Genomic DNA, 20,441 nt, shown 5'->3' with positions numbered 1-20,441 from the left:
GGGTCCGTGCTGATAGCCGCGGCTCGCGCCCATCTCTGGAGCTCCTTTCAGTGGCGCTCTGAATCCCCTCTCCTCGCGCACCAGGAAACAAAGAGGTAAGGAGAAGTCTCTTGCCTCTTCGGCAGCTCCAGACTTTTTCCCGGACTCCCTCCTGGCCAGCCGTGGCGCACTAGCCCCTTCAGGCTGTGTTCACGCCGACAACCCCAGTCCTCTCCCTGCGCTCCGACCGAAGCCCGAGCCTCATCTCCCAGCCCCGCCCGCCCCGGTGGCCGAGCAGACAAGCCTCTTGGGCTGGTGAGTGCAAGTCGGCACCGATCCTCTGTGCGGGAATCTCCCCGCTTTGCCCTCCGCACCCCTGTGGCTGCGCTCTCCTCCACGGCTCTGAAGCTTCCCCCCACCCCCCCGCCACCCACAGTCTCCAGCTGCGAAGGGGCTTCTAGTGTGTGGAAGCCTTTCCTCCTTCACGGCTTCCTCCCACTGGTGCTGGTCCCGTCCTTATTCTTTTGTCTCTGTTTTTTCTTTTGCCCTACCCAGGTTCTTGGGGAGTTTCTTGACTTTGGGGAGGTCTGAGGTCTTCTGCCAGTGTTCCGTGGGTGTTCTGTAAGAGTTGTTCCACGTGTAGATGTATTTCTGATGTATCTGTGGGGAGGAAGGTGATCTCCGCGTCCTACTCTTCCGCCATCTTCTCTTCTCACCTCCAACAATACATATTATATCTTCAGGCTGTGTATTTTGGGGGAATCATGATTTGGGTAAATTATTCCTGAAGTCATGTTAGACTTTAGGTGTGTTTTTAATTCTAGTAAGTAAAATCTGATCAAGGTTTGAATTGGTATAGACCAAGGATTACAATCTTTCAGACTTTGTAGGAGGGGGGAGGGTACCGAACTGGTACATGAACAGGCCGGAGAATGAACTTCAACCTTAAAAAAATCAAAGCACAACTGTAGGCCTCATTTTACTAACTAGAGATTAGGTTATATCAACGAGCTGGTTTAAAAACATTCCCTCCCCTTTGCCCCTCAAACCCAGCAATACTTAACAGGAAACAAATGAAACACTCAAATTAGGATAACTCAAGGAAAATCTAAGCAGTTTTATTTATTGATACAAAGGGGTGAGTTCACAGAAACCAGAAGGGATAGTTTAGTAAACTGGAGCTGTAACAATTGAGCTGTTACCACCCCTGGGGCTGAGAGGGGAGTGAAGATGGAGAGGTTATTGAACCAGTTACCAAAGCCACAAGAGGAAAGAGTTTCGTAAAATGTGAAAAACATGGTTTGAAAGGACACACGCAGCCCAATGTTCACTGTAGCACTGTTTACAATAGCCAAGACATGGAAGCAACCTAAATGTCCATTGACAGATGAATGGATAAAGAAGATGTGGTACATATATAAAATGGAATATTACTCAGCCATTAAAAAGAATGAAATAATGTCATTTGCAGCAACATGGATGGACCTGGAGATTATCATACTAAGTGAAGTAAGTCAGAGGGAGAAAGACAAGTATTATATGATACCACGCATGCGTGGAATCTAAAAAAAAATGATACAAATGAACTTATTTACAAAATGGAAACAGACTCACAGACTAGAGAGTGAACTTATGGTTACCAGGCGGAAGGGGTTGGGGGGAGGGATAGTTAGGGAGTTTGGGATTGACATTTATACACTGCTATATTTAAAATAGATAACTAACCAGGACCTACTGTAAAAAAAATTTTATTGGTTTCTAAATTGGTAATAAAATATGCCAAGATTAAAAAAAAAAGTGTCCTCTTGAGAGATGAGTGGTGACTTTTAATTAAGGCATCTGTCATCTCCAGTGAAGCTTACAGGGAAGCAGCCAGAGAGATACATGCCCTTCTTCTCCTTTCTTCCTTCCTCTGATTTCCTGTTCAGACTTCCCACTGGCCAGAGGGCACAGGAGCTCTGATGATGTGGTCCATGATGGTAAGAGTAAAGGTAGAGAGCACATCTCCACCAAATGGAAGACGTACCGCACACCAACCTAGTTTACTGAGTGATAGCGGAGTCAATCAAATATTTTACTTTCTTGATAACATTCAGCAGAGACCAGATGCGCTGCAAGAATGGTAGTTTTGAGCAAGTGGGCATTTCTAGAAGGACAAGCTTCTGTGTGAGAATTAGATGCAGCCAGAGGACAACGCAAGGGGTCGGGAGGACACGGTAGCCAGGGAAGAATCTTTGCCTGCGTGGGTAAAGGATAAGCTTTGAGGTGGGAGAGCAAAAAAGGATGCTGTACATGACATTTTGTAGTTGGCAGAAACACAGAATCCACTTCCCTAATTTTGCTATTAGAGGTTGGAGAGATTATGGGTTAGGTTGGAGTCCCATGAGAGTCATTGCAGAGTCAGTGTTCAAATCTTCGTCTATTAACTTGCTGTCCACTCAAGTTTTCTCTTTTCAACACTGTCTCCCAAACAGATATCATCAACTTAACATTTTGCCAAGACTCCTATTGACAGTGGCTACTCTATGTTTGAGCTACATTTTTCTTCTTTTTTTCAAATTGAAGTATAGTTGATTTACATTATATTAGTTTCAGGTGTACAGCATAGTGATCCAATATTTTTAGAGATTATACTCCATTTAAAGTTACTACAAAAGAATGGCTACATTTCTCTGTGCCCCACAATATATCTGTGTTGCTTATCCTTGTTGCTTATCTATATTTTATACGTAGTAGTTGGTATCTCTTAATCCCCTACCCCTCTCTTGCCCCTCCCCCCTTTCCCTCTCCCCACTGGTAACCACTAGTTTGTTTTCTATATCTGTGAGTCTGTTTCTCTTTTGTTATATAAATTCATTTGCTTTACTTTTTAGATTCCACATATAAGTGATAACACACAGTATTTGTCTTTCTCTGTCTGACTTATTTCACTAAGCATAACACTCTCCAGGTCCATCCACATTGTTGCAAATGGCAGAATTTCATTCTATTTTATGGACAGGTAATATTCAATTATATATTGAATATATAATTCAATGTAATCTTCTTTATCCATTCATCTGTTGATGGATACTCAGGTTGCTTCCATATCTTGGCTATTGTAAATAATGCTGCTATGAACATTGGGGTGCATGTGTCTTTTCAGATTAGTGTTTTTGTCTTTGTTTTGGGTGTATATCCAGAAGTAGAATTGCTGGATCATATGGTAGTTCTATTTTTATTTTTTTGAGGGCACTCCATACTGTTTTCCATAGTGGCAGGGATACATTTTGAATGCCATTTCCTGTGTTTCAGGCAGAAAAATATACAAATGTATACTTGGAAACTACTTAATGCTCATTATATATAGTTTATCTACCTACCTATTGATCTATCGATCTATCATATATCTGGCACTGTGCTAGGTGTTAGGATAGTTATAAGCGAAATAATAGTCATGGTGTCTGCCCTCAAGTGGTTTACCACCTACACTGTCTCACGTATAGCCTTGAACATCACCCTCTGCTTTCTGTGGTGTTTCCTGAGTTCTGTTCCCAGACCTTTTCTCTGTGGGCTCACTGCCTGAGAAGAGGTGATTTTCCAGAACAGAATTGGGCATGAAACCTCCAGTTTGCTGAACTTAACATTGACTGATCTGGAAGAATCATGAATGCAGAAGAGTGAGACATTTATAAGTGATGTGTGTGCTTCTGAGATGAAAACAGAAAGTACAATAACATCAGAAAGCAAGGACTCTGTTGGGAGTTCCTCTGATAATTACTGGTAGAATGCATTGAGATCTCCCTTTGGAGCTGAAATGCCATTAAAAAAATCATAATGGCTACAAAACCTTGGAACTCATGAAAATTTATAAACAGAAAATAGAGATATTGAAGAAATGACCTGAGGTGGAGAAAATAGAACCTTAGACAAAATTATAAATGATGCATAAAAGTAAGAAAAATATGAAGTTCCACCATATTCCACACTGAGCATATACCTATTAAGCTGAGTAATAAATGAAGATGTGTTTTTGGCACACAGCTTCTGCCCTAGAGGTACAAAAGTACACCGTGTAAGTTAGTTACTGAATGAATAAGTTAAGACAGGGATTAGGTCATAGTCAGTTCATTTGTTCTACCAATTTGCTTTTTATTTGCATTGGACATTTTTTTACCTGCTTTCTCCTTTCTGATGTTTCAGAGTACACACAGTGATTTGAATTCTGAGATATCCGATACAAGAAGGTTGGTGGTGAGATTTACCCAAAAAATCAAGCTTTGAGAAATTGAAATCTTACAATAAATCGATATCATCATATAACATAAGCAGATCTTCAATAAGCATTCCCGGGTGAAACATACAATTATACACACAGGGTGGGAACAGCAAAGCAGACAGTACCCCTGAGGCCAGCCCCTTATGCTTGTCTAGCTGGAACCTCACCTTCTGTCAGCATTTTTGAGACCACACAGTTTTCCTGGATTTTGCTTCCAAAGAAAGGTGGCTGCCTTTGCCAGGCTATGAGACTTTAAAGAAGATTACTAAGCTTAGCTGCCATTTTAGGATTCAGACATTCATTCCATGCTCTATTACCTAGAGAGAGGGGAAAAAAATGAGACAGACTTTTCATGCTCATAAAGAACAATGGGCATTAAAGCTAATGGACAGAAGGAGAGATTTGGGCTGTGGACTTGCCTCATGCGGGACAGATGTTACACCTTTTTGCTGTGTCTTTGCTGATGGGAAGGCAGTGACTGGCTGAATACTCCCATGGGAGTGGGCATGAGTACCACCCCCTGGCCTCATCTGGGGGTCAAGATATACAAGTGGGTGCTTAGAAAGTCAGCAGGTCTGATTCATATCCTCAAGGCAGTACTTATGAGGCATTTTTGGCCCATCAAATGTCTCGTGATAAAGTACAGTGGTGCAATTTGTATTTTTACTGCAGGCCAATTAAGAAGGGGAAGAGAGAGTGGTAAGTAAAATGGTTATGTCCTTGCAAAGCAGAAACAACAGTCATAGCAGCAGGAGGAGAGGGGAAAAAAAAAGACACACGGAAAGGAAATAGCCAGCCACTTAAAGCAGTTAAAAGGGTCAGGCAGCTCGTGCTACGTTGCCCACCCCCTGCCAGAAAATCCCTTTTCCTGCTGGTTTGTGGGGCAGTGGAGATTTTCAACAGGGAATAATTGTGTGGTAACATATGTTCATCCAGACATAGATTGGTGAGCTTAAAATCAAATAGTATTGTTTTTAAAAAAACGTCATTGGAAGAGGAAATGATGTTTCTCGACATTCTTATCAGAGTGCTCTAAGGCTTGCATTCTCCTGTTTTGTGATTTAGCCTTCCCTCCTATATCTGTTTCTATTCTGCCTTTAGAAAGCCAGGGAAAAAAGCTTTCGAAAAAATTTAATCATTTGATTACTATTTTTTTCCAGCTTCACTGAGGGAAAGTTTTTGAGTGTGGGTTTGTAAAAACGCACCCTTTCTCTAATGTTCAGGGTGTACTACCTACTCCATGAAATTCTCTTGGGGCCTCTCCTCACCAGGCTGCTTCTTAACCTGCCCTTATTTCCTTTAGGTGCCTGGGATTGCTGGAGAATAAGAATAAGAAGAGAGAGCAGGAGGAAGGGAGGGATGGATAAAAGGGGAAATAAATCAGGGATTACTTAACGAAGCAAGGAAGAGAGAGAGGAAGGAGGAAAGGTGGAATCAATGGAAAATGTTAGTAATTTGAACAACCAAGAATAACATCTTGCTAATTAAAACGAACGATGGGGGCTCCCCTGGTGGCGCAGTGGTTGAGAGTCCACCTGCCGATGCAGGGGACACGGGTTCGTGCCCTGGTCCGGGAAGATCCCACATGCCGTGGAGCGCTAGGCCCGTGAGCCATGGCTGCTGGGCCTGCGCGTCCGGAGCCTGTGCTCCGCAACGGGAGAGGCTACAACAGTGCGAGGCCTGCGTACCACAAAAAAAACAAACAACAACAACAAAAAACGAACGATGGGAAACAAATTCATCAATCCTGCTAACTGCCTGTGGGAGGAGGGGCAGAGTAGGAGAGTTGGGGTAAATACGCCCAGTTTATGAATATCTGAATGTATTTGGTCACTTAAGACATAATGATTGCTCCTGAGACAGGGGAAGAAAGAAGAAATTTTCCAGGTAATTTAAGCCCTAAATGCTACTATTGGAAAAAAACAGGGGTGTAACAGAGCTAGGAATAGGGATGACATATCTATTTCCAGCTGGCTGTTTAAGCTGATGGAATTCCCTGGCTGTTTTTGCACATTCTATTTTTTTACAGAAGTTTTAATATTTTATTTTATTTTTTTAAATTTTTTGGCCGTGCAGACTATGGGATCTTAGTTCCCCGACCAAGTATCAAAGCCGCGCCCCCTGCATTGGAAACGCAGTCTTAACCCCTAGACTGCCAGGGAAGTCCTGCACATTCTATTTTGACTTCACTTTTTCAAACACAATTTCAAGCTTTATCTTTTTACCTGATTATAAAAATGCAACCCAAGTATCAGCCCTATGCTTTCCTGACTCAAGGATCCCAGTGCTGTAGTCTTGGGGGCAGATGGTGTATGTCTCACGTCCTTTTCTGAGTTGTGCCCCTGGCATCTGCCTGAGTCACACACAACCCTTGCTTGGGTTCTTCTGGGTGAAAAAGAGTGGCCATGTGAAAAGTGAGAGGGGTAAGCGTTAGCTGTGTCTCATGATCTGGATCTCGGGTTATCTATGAAAGTGTATCTCAGAGCTAATTCCAATGAATATGAAGATCTTCTGCAAGTAAACAATCATTAGCAAAAAGCAGGAGCAAAACCACACAATCCATCTAACCTATTCTATAAATTCACTGAAGTCCTGTAATTTCTCCTCTTAGGGACTCCAACCATCACTTCAGTGAAAGGTTCACTTGAAACCCCACTGAATTCTCGAGACAACCTTCTCTCGCCCTTCATGTCATCAATAGGCACCTGGGAGTCTTTAAACTTGTGGCTGGATGCAGGACTATTTAGGAATCTAGACTCATCCCTGAAAAGATAGGCCTCAGGCTGCTCTAGTTACCTGTTATCCTGTTGGTGCAAAATGAGGAGGTGTCTTTAAAACATTTTAGCCACTTCACAAATTTGAATTCTACAAATTTCACCAGTGATTGCCCATTTCTAATATCCATTATGCTCATTAACAACCCATTAATTTCTCCTCTGAAAACCCATTTCTGAAATTCAGTATGCTAATTAGCAGAACCATTTCTTGTTCATTAGAGATGTGGATTACAGAAGGGCTTTTAGTAACTGCCTCTGGAGTGTGGCCTTTCTGATAAAATGCTAGCTGACCGCCCCAGGGTGTGGATTCCTGATTAGAACAATTGTCTTCTTCTAGGGTGTAGCCTAAACTAGAAAGAAAAAAACTCATGCACATCTATATTATACTATATTTGCTAAAGTATTTAGTAAGTTATGGATACGACAGGTCATGTGAATACAAATCTTTTTATTGTAAGTTTAAATGGCTATATAATATTAATTGTGTGTGTGCCACAATAACGAATTCCCTTTTGTTTGGACATTTATCGGACCATCCTTATATTTACTCACCTGTTTGGTTTCTTCCTTAAAATGAATTCCTAGAAATGGAATTGCTGGGTCAAAGATATGCATGTTTAGATACACACTACTATACATAGAATAAACAACAAGGTCCTACTGTATAGCACAGGGAACTATATTCAATACCTTGTAATAACCTGTAATGGAAAAGAATCTGAAAAAGAATATATATGTGTGGGTGTGTATACCTGAATCACTTTGTTGTACACCAGAGACTGACACAACATTGTAAATCAACTATACTTCAGTAAAAAAGAGATGCGCATGTTTAAATTTTGATATATGGTGCTACTGCTTTCCAAAAGGGCTTATCTTGATTTAGATGGAGGGCATATGAGAATGTGCATTTTCTTAGGCACCTGTCGGTATTGGTATTGGCAGTATTCTTCATCTTTGCCAGTCTCTTGGTAATCTCACTCAGCCTCATGGCCTTGAATTCCACCTCTATGCTGGTGATTCCCAAATGTCCATCACCAGTTCAGGGAGGGAAGAGAGCATGGGAATGTACCTTGTAGATCCAGCTTACTCTTTGACATCTCCACTTAGATTCTTAGTATCTAAATCTGTTTCATCCACAGCTTTCCCATTACAGTTAACGGCTACTCCATCCTTTCTGTTGCCAAAAACCTTGATGCCACCTTTGACTCATCACTCAGACATTCAATCCTTTGCTGTCACATGGCCCAAGTCAATGATATCTCTCACCTGGATTAATGCAATAGTCCCCAAACAGGTTGTCTTACTTCCAGGACAGTCTAGTCTTCACGTGGAAGCCGGAGTGATTCTGAGAAGTTGTGAGATAACATCACCCCCTAGTCAAGACCCTCCAATGCCATCCCATCTCATTCATAGTAAAAAGCCTGAATCCTTGCAGTGGCCCACAGGGCCTGGGCGATATTGACCACTCCCACCTATGTCCACTCTTAACCCTTGTCTTCTCCCCCTCTGGCCACATTGGTCTCTTTGCTTGCAGATCAAAGCCTCAGGATTTCACAGTGGCTCTAAGCTCTGCCCAGATCACTAGCCTGGCTTGCTAGGGAGACCTTCCCTGATGATCCTATTTAAAATGCCGCCTGTCCCATCCTTCGTCCCCCTTTCCAGCCTTATTTTATTTCATAACACTTCTCTAGTATATTATGTAGCTTACGTATTCATCTTGTTTATTGCTTACCTGGACCCAGTGGAATGTAAATGTCACAAGGATAGAACTTTTTTTTTTTTCTGTTTTCTTTATTCCTGGATCCCCAGCTCTTAGCATAATGCTTGTCACATAATGGACACTTGACAAACATTAAAAACATTTTAAAATTATTATTTTATTTATTTATTTTTGGCTGTGTTGGGTCTTTGTTGCTGTGTGCGGGCTTTCTCTAGTTGCAGCGAGCAGGGGCTACTCTTTGTTGCGGTGCGTGGGCTTCTCATTGCAGTGGCTTTTCTTGTTGCAGAGCACGGGCTCTAGGCACCTGGGCTTCAGGAGTTGTGGCTTGTGGGCTCTGGAGAGCAGGCTCAGTAGTTGTGGTGCATGGGCTTAGTTACTCCGCGGCATGTGGGATCTTCCCTGACCGGGGCTCAAACCCGTGTCCCCTGCATTGGCAGGTGGATTCTTAACCACTGCGGCACCAGGGAAGCCCGATACTTTTTGAGGAAATAAAGGAATGAATCTGATAGGTAAGAAATTAAACCTCATTTTTATTTGCATTTTTGATTACTAGTGGGTGAAATTTTAATAATTTTACTTGTACAGAAGGCCTTTCTGAGCTTAATAATCAGTTCACAAAGCATGAAGGAAAAAATTGGTAGTTTGATTACAAATTTAAAACATCTGTATGGAAAAAATCCCTACCACAAACGGGACTAACAAACAGGAAAGCTATTTCAGAAAGAAAGGTCAATAGCCCTAATACACAAAGAGTGCTTACAAATCAGTAAAAAAGATGAACCCTATAATAGAAAAATGAAGGTGAACTGGCCATTCATAAACAAGAAATGTAAAGAAGGTATCTGGAAAATGTTTATAATCACTTCATTTTTTCTTAAATATGCCTGCTTTGAGTCAGAGAGAATTTTCATTTCCTCTTGCTTTGAATGTCATCTTCCCTGAATTTAATTTCCAAGAAACTTTCATACCTTCTCTGACAACCACAGTGGATTTCCAACTGTTTTTCCCAGAGCAAATAGAACCCTGTATCCTGTCTCCCTGTTCTATAATCGCCTTCCCCCCTTTCCCCTCCTTACCTTCCAAAATACTCTATTATCATGGGCAAAACTCCCCAGAGCTCTACTGCTGGCCATAAAGAAAGAATTGGAATGTGAGGACTGACACCATGCTTATGTAGCAGTGCTATTACAAATATTTTTGAATCACACAAAATGTACAGATTTGCTATTTCAACAACGATAAAGACCTGCTCGACTTGCATAGCATTTAATGAACAAACGTGCCAGGAATGCTGACTGACACTATTTAGCTGTCGAGTTTCCCAAGCTTATTTTGCGCGGTTTGTAAACTTATGCTCTGAAATTATTTTTCTTTCATGCAGGCCAAGTGCAGCGCCCTTGTCTCACTTTGGAAAAAGCATTGTGTCTTATCTTCAACTATGTATCTCCAAAGACAAGGAGAGATGAAATAAGAGAGAATCACTAACCGGGAAACACAGGAGTGGAAACAGGTAGCAAGCAGAATGACCATACACTACTAAACAACGATGGTTTGGAGACTTTGATAAGAAGAGAATCCTCTGGCAGACACCGACTCTCCACTCTAATTGGACCACCCCGAAATTCCAAGAAGAGTGTGGCAAACAGAAGAGCACTGCCATTCCCTTCTCCCCGCCCCATGTCCACATCTAATCCCCAGAACCAGTGGATATGGTATTTTGCACGGCAAAGGGGACTTTGCAGATGTGATCAAATTAAGCATCTTCAGATGGGAGAGATTATCCTGGATAAGCCTGGTGGACCCAATGCAGTCACAAGGGTCTTTTTAAATGAAAGGCGAAGGCCAGAGAGTCAGAAGCAGAAAAGCAGAGATGGGAATGATGCAGTTGCTGGCCGGGGCCTGCAGATCAAGGAATGCAGGCGGCCTCTAGACACTGGAAACGCAAGGAAACATTCTCCTTTTGAGCCTCTGGAAGGAACACAGCTCTGCAACACCTGTGTGAGCCTTGTAAGACCTCTTTGGGACTTCTGACCTCTTGAACTGTAAGATACTAAATTTGTGATTTTTCCAGCTACTGAATTTGCTGTAATTTGTTATAGCAGGAAGAGGAAATTGATACAAAGAGGATAAATCTTTTGTCATTTCGCTGCTAATGCTCATCTTTAATGTCAACTTGGAATATCTGGAAGGTGTCATGGGAAGTAGGGCCCCTCTTGGGGGTGCCTTCCATTCGAGGTCACATCCTGAGGTCCATGGGTCTTGGGTCTGCCTGCATAGCAGAAGCACCTGTGGATCTTTGAAAAACCATGGATGCCCAGCTCTTCCCCATACCTACTGAATTGCATTTGCCAGCAATGGGGGTCTAATCTTGAGTACTTTATTCTTTGGCTCCAGAGGTGACAGTGACACTAGGAAACAGGGTCTCCGGTAGTTAGTTGCAGCTGCTGCCCAAACTGTCTCAGCCCACAAGACAGACCTTCCCAAAGGGGCGCCCTCCAGTTGGACCGAAAATCCACTGTCCTCGCCCCATTGCCAGCTCAGAACAGCCCAGGCCAACCTGCCAAAGCACTTTCCACCTAAACTTCTCCCTACAGCCCACAGGGAGAAGTCATGGTGAGGGATGCTGGTCACTATTGCCTCAGGGAGATCCAAGGATGATGTTTTCTCCATCTTGGGTGCCTGGCTCTGCATTACATGGTTAGTTTTTTTTCTTATTTTCTCTTTCTTTTTTAAGAAAAGAAATTAGAAAGAACAGAAGAAAAGAGAGAGTGTAGGTACCTAAAAATGTTACTTTGTAGGAGAAATCTGATGGTACTCTTTTTTTAAAAATTTGAAAAAAATTTATTGAAATATAGTTGATTTACAATGTAGTGTTAGTTTCAGGTGTACAGCAAAGTGACTCAGTTATACATATATATCTATATAAATATATATATTCATATTTTACGTTCTCTTCCACTATAGGTTATTGCAAGATATTGAGTATAGTTCCCTGTGCTATACAGTAGGTCCTTGTTGGTTATCTACTTTATATGTAGTAGTGTGTATATGTTAATCCCAAACTCCTAATTTATCCCCCCCTGCCCCGTTTGGTAACCATAAATTTGTCTTCTATGTCTGTGAGTCTATTTCTGTTTTATAAATAAGTTCATTTGTATCATTGTTTTAGATTCCACATATAAGCGATGTCATTGATATTTGTCTCTCTCTGACTTGCTTCACTTAGTATGATAATCTCTAGGTCCATCCATGTTGCTGCAAATGGCATTATTTCATTCTTTTTTATGGCTGAGTAATATTCCATCATATATATGTACCATGTCTTTATCCATTCATCTGTCGATGGACATTTAGATTGCTTCACAGTTGTCGCTCCTTAGGCTCAGTCCAGGACAGACACATGGAAAGAATGGTCAAAGAAGTTAGCTCTGCCCTGGTTGAACATATGGCAGATATGTACCTACACCTGATGGCCCCACGGCCCAACCCTGCCAGTGGGAGCCTGGGGTCTGGGGATGAGGATGGAAGGACAGTCTCCAGGGACAAGACGAGGCTGTTCAGGCCACCCCTCAGGACCTCGAATATGCTGGGCCCAACGAACCACTAACCAGTTGGTAAGCAGCTGGGGTCTGCCCCCTGAACCCATTCCTGGTACCCCTGGAGCTTCTGGGCTGGGCGGCCACCCCTGCAAGGTGAGGGGCCCAGCAGGCAGAGGACAGACAGACATCAGTGAGCCCCCTAGCCCTCCATCCTGCTTAGGCTGGCACTAGGTTGTCATGAGGATGTTGCCACAGTGGAAGGTCCCTGACATGGTGAGTAGTACAGGGGGGCCTATAAGATGTTTGATACAGAAGGGATCTTAGAAATGGAAGCACAGCTGGACAGGGGTTCAGCCATAGAACTGGACTGGGGTTCCAGCCAGGCGGCTGGACTAAAACCATTGTCAAATACTCCCCCCCGCCTCCTCATCCCTTCTGATGTTCTGTATCCCATGTCCTATAACTGTCCTATAACTGTAAATATTTTTTTGCCAGTCTCCCTGGCAAAAAAAGAAAAGAAAAAAAAAGAAGTTGGCTTCCCGTGCTTTTATATGACGTCACACTCATGTATGATGTCATTGTTCTAAAATTAGTTACAGAGAAGGAAGATAGAGAGTTGGGTAGATCATTAAGTCCTAAATAAATCGACCCCTCACTATTTCAAAGATTCTGAGGTTTGACCTGAAGAGGAGAGTGCTTTTTCTTCTCCGTGAATGCCCAGGGGTGGGGAAGTACAGGGCGATTTTGTGGCTTCTCTGTGGCTTCCAGGAGCTCTGATTTCCAGAGGGGAACCCAAGAAGGGAGAGTGGAGATGCCACTCTGGTACCTGCAGGGAGGGGGCAGGGAGGGGGTTTCTGGATGAGTTAAGGGTCATGGAGTTATTGATAGTGTCTGGCCAGGGGACAACGGGGCTTATTAAGTTTCCAGAATTGATCCAAGCAGTAGATGTGTCTAAGGATGTCTCAGAAACAAGATGCTGGAAATTTAGGGGGAAGAAAAATAATCTTCGGATTTTCTTTGATTCAGGAAAAAGGCCAACTGAAATCTTTCTCCTGGGTTTGTAACTCATGTTTTCATGACACCGAAAGCTTTTCTAGACTAGATGCAAAACTTTAATTCTTGGACAGGTCTTTAAAGAAGGAGAGACATGGAAAAGAAAGTGTGAATTTTCTTGGAAGCTCCCAAGATAGGTTCCTCATCAAAGTGTCTAAATGTGCTATTCTCATTTTCTTCCTTGAGGAAAGCATTATTTATTTGCAGGAGAAAAGGACACATTTGTTTGTTGATGGTTCTGTTACCATGGAAACATATAAATTTTAAAAATAAGAAAAATGTTTTAATACATTAATTTTTAGATCTCAGACACCAGCCTCCTTTTCCCTTGAGGTGTGGCATGGCAGAATGAAGACACAGCCCTGACCAGAGGCGAACACAAACCCTCCCTTTCTCTCCTGCCTCACAGATTGGCCAGAAATGCATTTTAAACACACACACTTTCAACGTGAGTAGGTTGCCTTGGGTGCATATAGAAAAATCTTTAGACTCCACATGAGCTTTGCAAATCTTTGCACCTTGCCTGTGGGACTTGGTTGAATAGATATATAGAGAGAAGTCATTGGAATCGCTGACAGACCACTGTCAAGATTTCCAAGTGGATGCTTTATTCAGTCCTCTAGATGTAGTTCCTCTCTGCCTTCCTTGTGGGTGTGATATGGTGGAAATTGGGATGGTGTTAAGATATTAAAAAGCTTAATTAAAGTAACCCCAGTATTATTTTGTGCTCATATTTATTTATTTATTTATTTATTTATTTATTAGGGCATTGTTTTTGTACACTTCTTTCTAATTGTATTTCAAGTTCTTTCCAAAACAAGGCCCTTGGATACCCCAGGTTCAATATGCCCCTGGGCCTGGTCCACTGCTGTCTTGTATTCATATGTGGGTATTCGTTCGTTCACCAACATTAAATCCCAGGATAGGTGTGATAAAACAGGACTCCCTCCTCCATGGCACAGGTCCTTTGCTGGTTTCAGAGGTGGATGGCGGTCTTTCCAGAAAACACACAGGAACTTTTTCTTGGAACTGAAGTGGGATGAAAAGTGCCTGCCCTGAACATCACCATCTTTTCACTGACCCTTCCCCTCCAGTTTCTGAAGATACAGCAGAAAATAATCTTGCTTGAAGATACTGGGTAACAATTCCATAAAACAAAAACACATGCTTCCAATGCACTGTGCTTTCAGATATGCTGGGTTTAGTTCAGCTGCCGGATGAGCTGATTGATGCGTTCACCTCGATAGCCAGGTGAGCCCATTTCCTTGAGGAAGCCCACTCTATTCTTGGTAGCGTGACGGGCCACTGAGAGTTGGAAAGGGCGCAAGAACCCTGAGATCACCTGAAAATTCTTCCCCGGAAAGGCAATTTTGTGAATGAGGTCTTCCAAGCAAATGACACCAAACTTCCCCAGGTGCTCCTCAATCACTGTGTTGTCTGTCAAAGGGATGATTTTATTCTTGACCTTGGCTTGTCCACGTTTCAAGATGAGTTCCCGAACTGACTTCAAATTTGGAAATCTCCAGGTCACATAAGGTTCCACTATACGAAGTGTTTTTATGGTTTGAGGAGTTACTTGCATAAAGACACCACTGAAAATCTTATTCAGGCGAAGTCTTGCAATGATCCTCTGCACCAGTAAACTCACCCCATTAATCCTTTCGATGCGTAAAACAAAGGCCAAGGAATGTTTATCTGGCACTTCCAAGCCATGAGGTTTCACTTCTAGTCGTCTGAGTCGCACCCTGTCACGTAGTTGCCGCCAGGAATCATGTAGGAACCATTCTAGTCGCTTAAACTTGATCTCTTTTCCTTTCCTCTGCTCCTTCCTTTGCAGAAGCGCCTGCTTTGCCTGGGTGGCTTTCAGGGCCTGATAAGCCTTCCTCTTTTTCAGGAGATTTTCTGGAACCAAAGGGATCTTTTTTCTTGGCTCTTCCGCCGCCATCTTTCCAACTCTTGTGCTCATATTTAAACATCCCACTGCATTCACTTGTTTGGAGAGACTGTATCCTGTAGAAGGGAGAGCTTACCATGGCTCTGAAGATGAGCAGAGGCTTTGAAATCAGGCATGCCTGGTTCTCGATTCTTCCTCTCCCTCTAACTAGTTTGATCACCTGGGGCAGGTGACATCTATTTAAGCCTTGATTTCATCATCTGGAAAATGGAGATAATCTTGCATTGCAGTGATTTTCTATCCATGGAAAGAGATAATACTGTCTTATAAAGTGCCTAGCATCTTGCTGAGCTCTCAGTGAGTCCTTGGTATAGCGTGGCTATCATTATAACTATCACTGAAATATACCAGATGTGTCAGGTGTTTCATTATGCTTCACATGGAAGGGGGGTCCCTTCTGTGGGTTCACAGGGCTTCCCCATTCCTCAGAGAAGACCCCCCAAATCCCTGCTCTTTTGTTTACAGTTCTATTGGAAGCTAGTTAAACACCATCACATTTCACTTTAATGCCAGTGTAAATTTGAAAATATTTCACTGAATTCTCCTTAATAAATGCATTTCTCTCTTTTTTATTTATCAAGCAGTATTTCTCAAGGACCCATTATATGCCAGGCCCTGTGCTAGGTGCTGGGGATAAAATGATGAATAAGATAGAAATGGCTTCTGCTTTCATGGATATTGCAATGTAGTGGGAACGAAAAAATATCAGTGAACAGGCAATTACAAGGCAATGAATGAATCGAGGGCTCTGGCAGGAGAATGACGCTGCTGGAGCATTTTGCTGGGGCACCTAACTCAGGGTTTGGAGGGTTATCTCTGGAGTGGGATCATTTTTAGAACCATCTGAGAACTGGAGGTCTGTTCTGGGGCCCTTCTCACCCTGCTGGTGCTGCCCTGAATTGCGAGAGTTCATTCATTTATGCCTTCAATCATTCATGCATGCATTCATTCATTCACTCAGTGTTCATCAGTGCCTGCTCGTTGCCAGGCTTTGTGCCAAGCACCGGGAAAACCATGGTGAGTAAAACAGACGCCGTCCCTTCCTTTACCAAGCTGATGGGGTTAGCGGAAATTGGGATGGTCTAGAAATAAACAGAAGAACTACCCAGGATGGAGAAGTGAAGGGAGCTGAGATCATCCAGCAGGTGGACTTCATCTCTTCAGGGGAGGGGTTTGGGCTCTGAGCTGACACCTGAGGGGGAATAGGATTCAGGTGGGGTGAGGGGAGAGGCGACGGCCGGCCGTCCCAGGCGGAGGGAGAGGCATGGCGTGTGAGAAGGTCTCGAGGTGAAGGAGAGCCTAGCCCTCGGAGGGATGGGCAGAAGGTGAGATGTGCCAGAGGGCGGATTGGGGGAGCCCTAGACCTGGGAGGGGAGACTAGACCTGGGCAGCCCTAGACCTGGGAGGGGAGACGACCTGGGCAGCCCTGGCCCGAGGAAGGCATTCCTATCCTTCTGAGCCTTTGGGGCTGGGCGGACTTGATCCCTGGTTAGCCCTTCCCATCCCCACCGCCTCTTCAGTTCTTCTCCAGTTCTCAGTTTGGTAGGGAACGAGTGAGGCTTTCTCCAGGAATCTAGGGTTCTCCTTCATGGAGGATGCTGTGATGTGTTGCCCATCTGCCCCTCCAGGAGTGAAAGACTTATTTTCCCAACTGCCCAGATGCTGCTGACAGAGAGCTCAGCTTTCTGCTTCCTTTGGGGACTGCTTGGGCTCTAGAGATCCACCTTGCCCACTTCCAGGGTGGTCCACAGCCCGTGACTGAGGGCTACAGGAGTGTAAAGGCCTGACCTCCTCATCCCAACCTGGGACAACTCTGAAGGGTCATCCCAGCTTCCCAGCTCCAGGGCACCCTGAGGGGGTGGCTGAGGTCCTCACTGGGCCGCACTGCTGCCCGGTGTCTTCCTCTGCCCCCTCATGCTTCTTCCCCCCACCTTGTACGGGTGGTGTTCCCAAGGGTGCCCCTTAACCAGCGTTCTCCCTCAAAGTTACCTTCCGCAGGAACCTAACTTAGGATACCCTTAAAATTCACCCCGTGAGAACAGAGTACAGATATATGAACATCACTTAATAAAAACAGACCGATTCCTAGGAAAGCAAGGAATCGGTTGTAACTTGACAGAATTTCTTAAGGAGGAAGAGGGTTGTTCAGTCACGGGTAGAGAGAGCACAGATGCTCACAGAAATCTCCCCACCTCAAAGTCTCGTCCAAGCGAGAGGAAATCTCAGCCAGTCGAATTCAGGCCTGATTCACGAGGCCATCCCTATTGTGGAACTAGATCCTTGGTGAGCCATGATCATGAGATGCCATGAAAGCTGCATCTCAGGACGTATATTCTGATTCCATGTTCACCAACCCCCTACTGGTTACGGGCTGACTTCCCTATGGGTCAGCAGAAAAGGGAGACTGAAGTGGACAGTTTTCACAGGCAGGTCAATTTTTGCTGGAAATTAATGCTTTGGGATTCTGTTTTTCTACATGATTGCTATTCCTCGGCTACTTCTGAGATAGACCGGCGTCCACTCTTTGTGTAGTGAAGTGTCTCTTTGGAGACAGTCGGCTGACCATTCCCTGGAGGCAACACACTAACTCGCTGTGCTCTGAATAAGCTGGATTTTTTTCTTTAAAAATCCACACCCATATTTCTGGAATCTGTTTGGACCGATCCATCCTTTGCATTATAGGCTTGAAATTCACCTGGCTGGCTTTTACTAAACTCATGAATGAAAGGTGTTTTAAGTATTGTTTATGTGCAGTGGATGTGGCTGTCATAATCTAATGGATCTTCTCTAATTTTTGGGGGGGTGGTGGTGTAAGAAGACATTTAGAGCAAGCAGCATATCAGAGTGATGGGTGAGGGGTTAAGGGCCAGTGAAGCTGGGCTTGAATTCTAGATCTGCCATTGAGTAGCTGTGTGGCTTGCTAAGATTCCTTTCCTGCTCTGTGCTTCAACCTCCTCATAGGTTGTTGGGAAAAAGAAAGTGCTCAGTGATGCCTGGCACGTGAAAGCACTCAATACGTGAAAACTACTCTTATTATAGAAGAAAGGCACCACAATAACCATTCATATTGCAGCCGTTTCCACTGTGCTCCAGAAGCTTTGTTTCAGGTGGCTTGTATGCTTTTTAAGTGCTATAATAAAGAAAACTTTGATGCTCCCACCCCAAATAGATTTTCAAGGTCTCTTAGGATGCAAAGCAGTAAAATAGATCTCTTAACACGTCCCCAGGTTGGAGAGTCAGGTCTGACGGAAGGGCTGGAGCGGTGGTGTCTATGATTGTCGGTTGCCGTCAGCTGGGAGGACCTCTGCAAATGTGCAAATGTGCTAAATCTGTGGCATGTGGCGTCGTTTTCCCTCTCCATCTCTCCCCGATTGCGTTTCTTAAAGTAATGCACTTAATTTTCATGAGCGTTTTAAGCCCAAATTAGATCTTATGTTGTAAACACTGAAGAAGCTGAGAAAGATCTTGTTAACAAAAACAAATTACCAAACTCCCAGAAATCGGAATCAGACCCACAGAATTCAAACTTAGACCAAGTCTGTGCCCACCAAATTCATCCCGGTTCATTTCTGCAGGATTAAAGTAAATGCAGGCGCTCTGAGCTGCCAGCAGATCTGTGACCATGGTCTCTAATTGCAGCCGCCTTTAAACCTTGAGCAGGTCAATGGAGGCACAATGATGTCAGGGATCATTTGTCTTTTATGCATTTCTCTGGTGTGATATATAATCCCTTGCTGAAAAGGGTCCTTGTCAGTGTCAGCTTCTTCCCAAATGTAATGGAATCAAGAGCTGGTGATTCTTTACGTCTCTCTCTTTCGTGCTGCATAATGTGGACCAAACGGACGAGCCCACCTCTGTTAAGGTGGCGATGGGGGCATTCGACCCATAAATGATTCTGGGCTTGCTTTATGCTGTGATAGGGCTGAGCTGCATGTGCAGATGCTCCTGAAATCTCGCCACACTATAATAACGTGTGGAATAGCCAGAGAGCTGTTTTCCACTTTGCATTTTAAGTCCTACTTTCTCTGCTCACTCTTGAGAGAGCTAAGCCCTCCACTGGGGCGGAGTAAAGGGATCTGAAGAAGTAATGGTGCTGTCTTGAGATGCAGGAGCCAGGGAGCGTGAAGAACTAGTGGCTCTGTGTCTGTACCTATCAGAAGTCCTCTGCTAAAGTGCAGATGGTCAGGCGGTCAGCAGGGGTTGATAGGAAAACACAGACGCAGAGCAGTTATGGAGCACAACCCTGCCCTCAACATTTCAGGTGTGCGCTAAGAAGGCACAGGGTTTCTGCCCTCTTGACTTTACAGTCTGTTGCCTTTGCCTCCCCTGCTTTTTCCCTCCCTCCCCACCCCAGGCTGTTTGTAGACTTGAAGCGCTGAGGGATTGGGATGATTCCAACAGAAAGAATGTGGGGAACCTCAGGTGGTGCCATGGTTTGGTGTAGCTTCAGGAAGTATCTCTCTTTAAGCCAGGAATTTCTCCCCTCTCCCTGCCCACTATTCAGGGTCGCCTCGCTGTACATCCATCCGTGGGAACTCCGTTTGGGGATACAGCAGAACCAGGCAGAATGAACCCTTGTGTGAATGTGAGTCTGTATATCCCAGCTCCTTCCTCCCCCCTGGGAAGAAGGAGCTCTCTGGACTCAGCTGGCCTCTCTCCTCAGCATCCTTTATCTCTCTCAAGGCTGCATTGCACAAGTACCTCCTCCTGTTCTGAAATCCATTTACCTCCATATTCTCTTCCTGAGTCCCTCCCTCCCTCCAGTTTCCTTTCTTTTGTAATCATTATATAACTCAGGTAGACAAATAGCCCACATGTAAGCTATTATGTAAGTAAAGATGAGAGTCTACTGAAAAGGTCAGCGATTGTGGAGAAATTAATGGGCAAAGCTTCAGGGAGGAGGTGGACCTTGGGCTTCTTTTATTTTTTAATTTATTTATTTTGAAGGTGACCTTCATTTTATTTTTATGTTTTTAATTTTAAGTTTTTAAAATGAAGTATAGTTGATTTACAATGTTGTGTTAGGTGTACGGCAAAGTGACTCAGTTATACACACACACACACACACACACATTCTGGGAGGGATGGGGTGTATATATATATATATATATATATATATATATATATATACACACATACATACATATTCTGGGAGTGA

General features: G+C 43.8%; 1 protein-coding gene across 1 annotated transcript; it reads right to left on the bottom strand.

Annotated features, from left to right (window-relative positions):
* Positions 1–14,122: 14,122 nt before the first annotated feature.
* On the bottom strand, positions 14,123–15,295 carry LOC132483656 (large ribosomal subunit protein uL30-like). Its single transcript, XM_060089170.1, has one exon. The coding sequence runs from the start codon at positions 15,293–15,295 to the stop codon at positions 14,531–14,533; it is 765 nt and encodes a 254-aa protein (XP_059945153.1). The 3' UTR covers positions 14,123–14,530.
* Positions 15,296–20,441: the final 5,146 nt, after the last annotated feature.

This window comes from Mesoplodon densirostris, chromosome 1 (assembly GCF_025265405.1).
Source record: "Mesoplodon densirostris isolate mMesDen1 chromosome 1, mMesDen1 primary haplotype, whole genome shotgun sequence".
Classification (NCBI taxonomy): Eukaryota; Metazoa; Chordata; class Mammalia; order Artiodactyla; family Ziphiidae; genus Mesoplodon; species Mesoplodon densirostris.
Note: the sequence above shows the minus strand (reverse complement) of the source record. Positions and strands in the feature narration are given on the sequence as shown.

Coding starts and splice junctions, on each gene's coding strand:
- LOC132483656 (XM_060089170.1), bottom strand. CDS start 15,295: ATGAGCACAAGAGTTGGAAAGATGGCGGCGGAAGAGCCAAGAAAAAAG.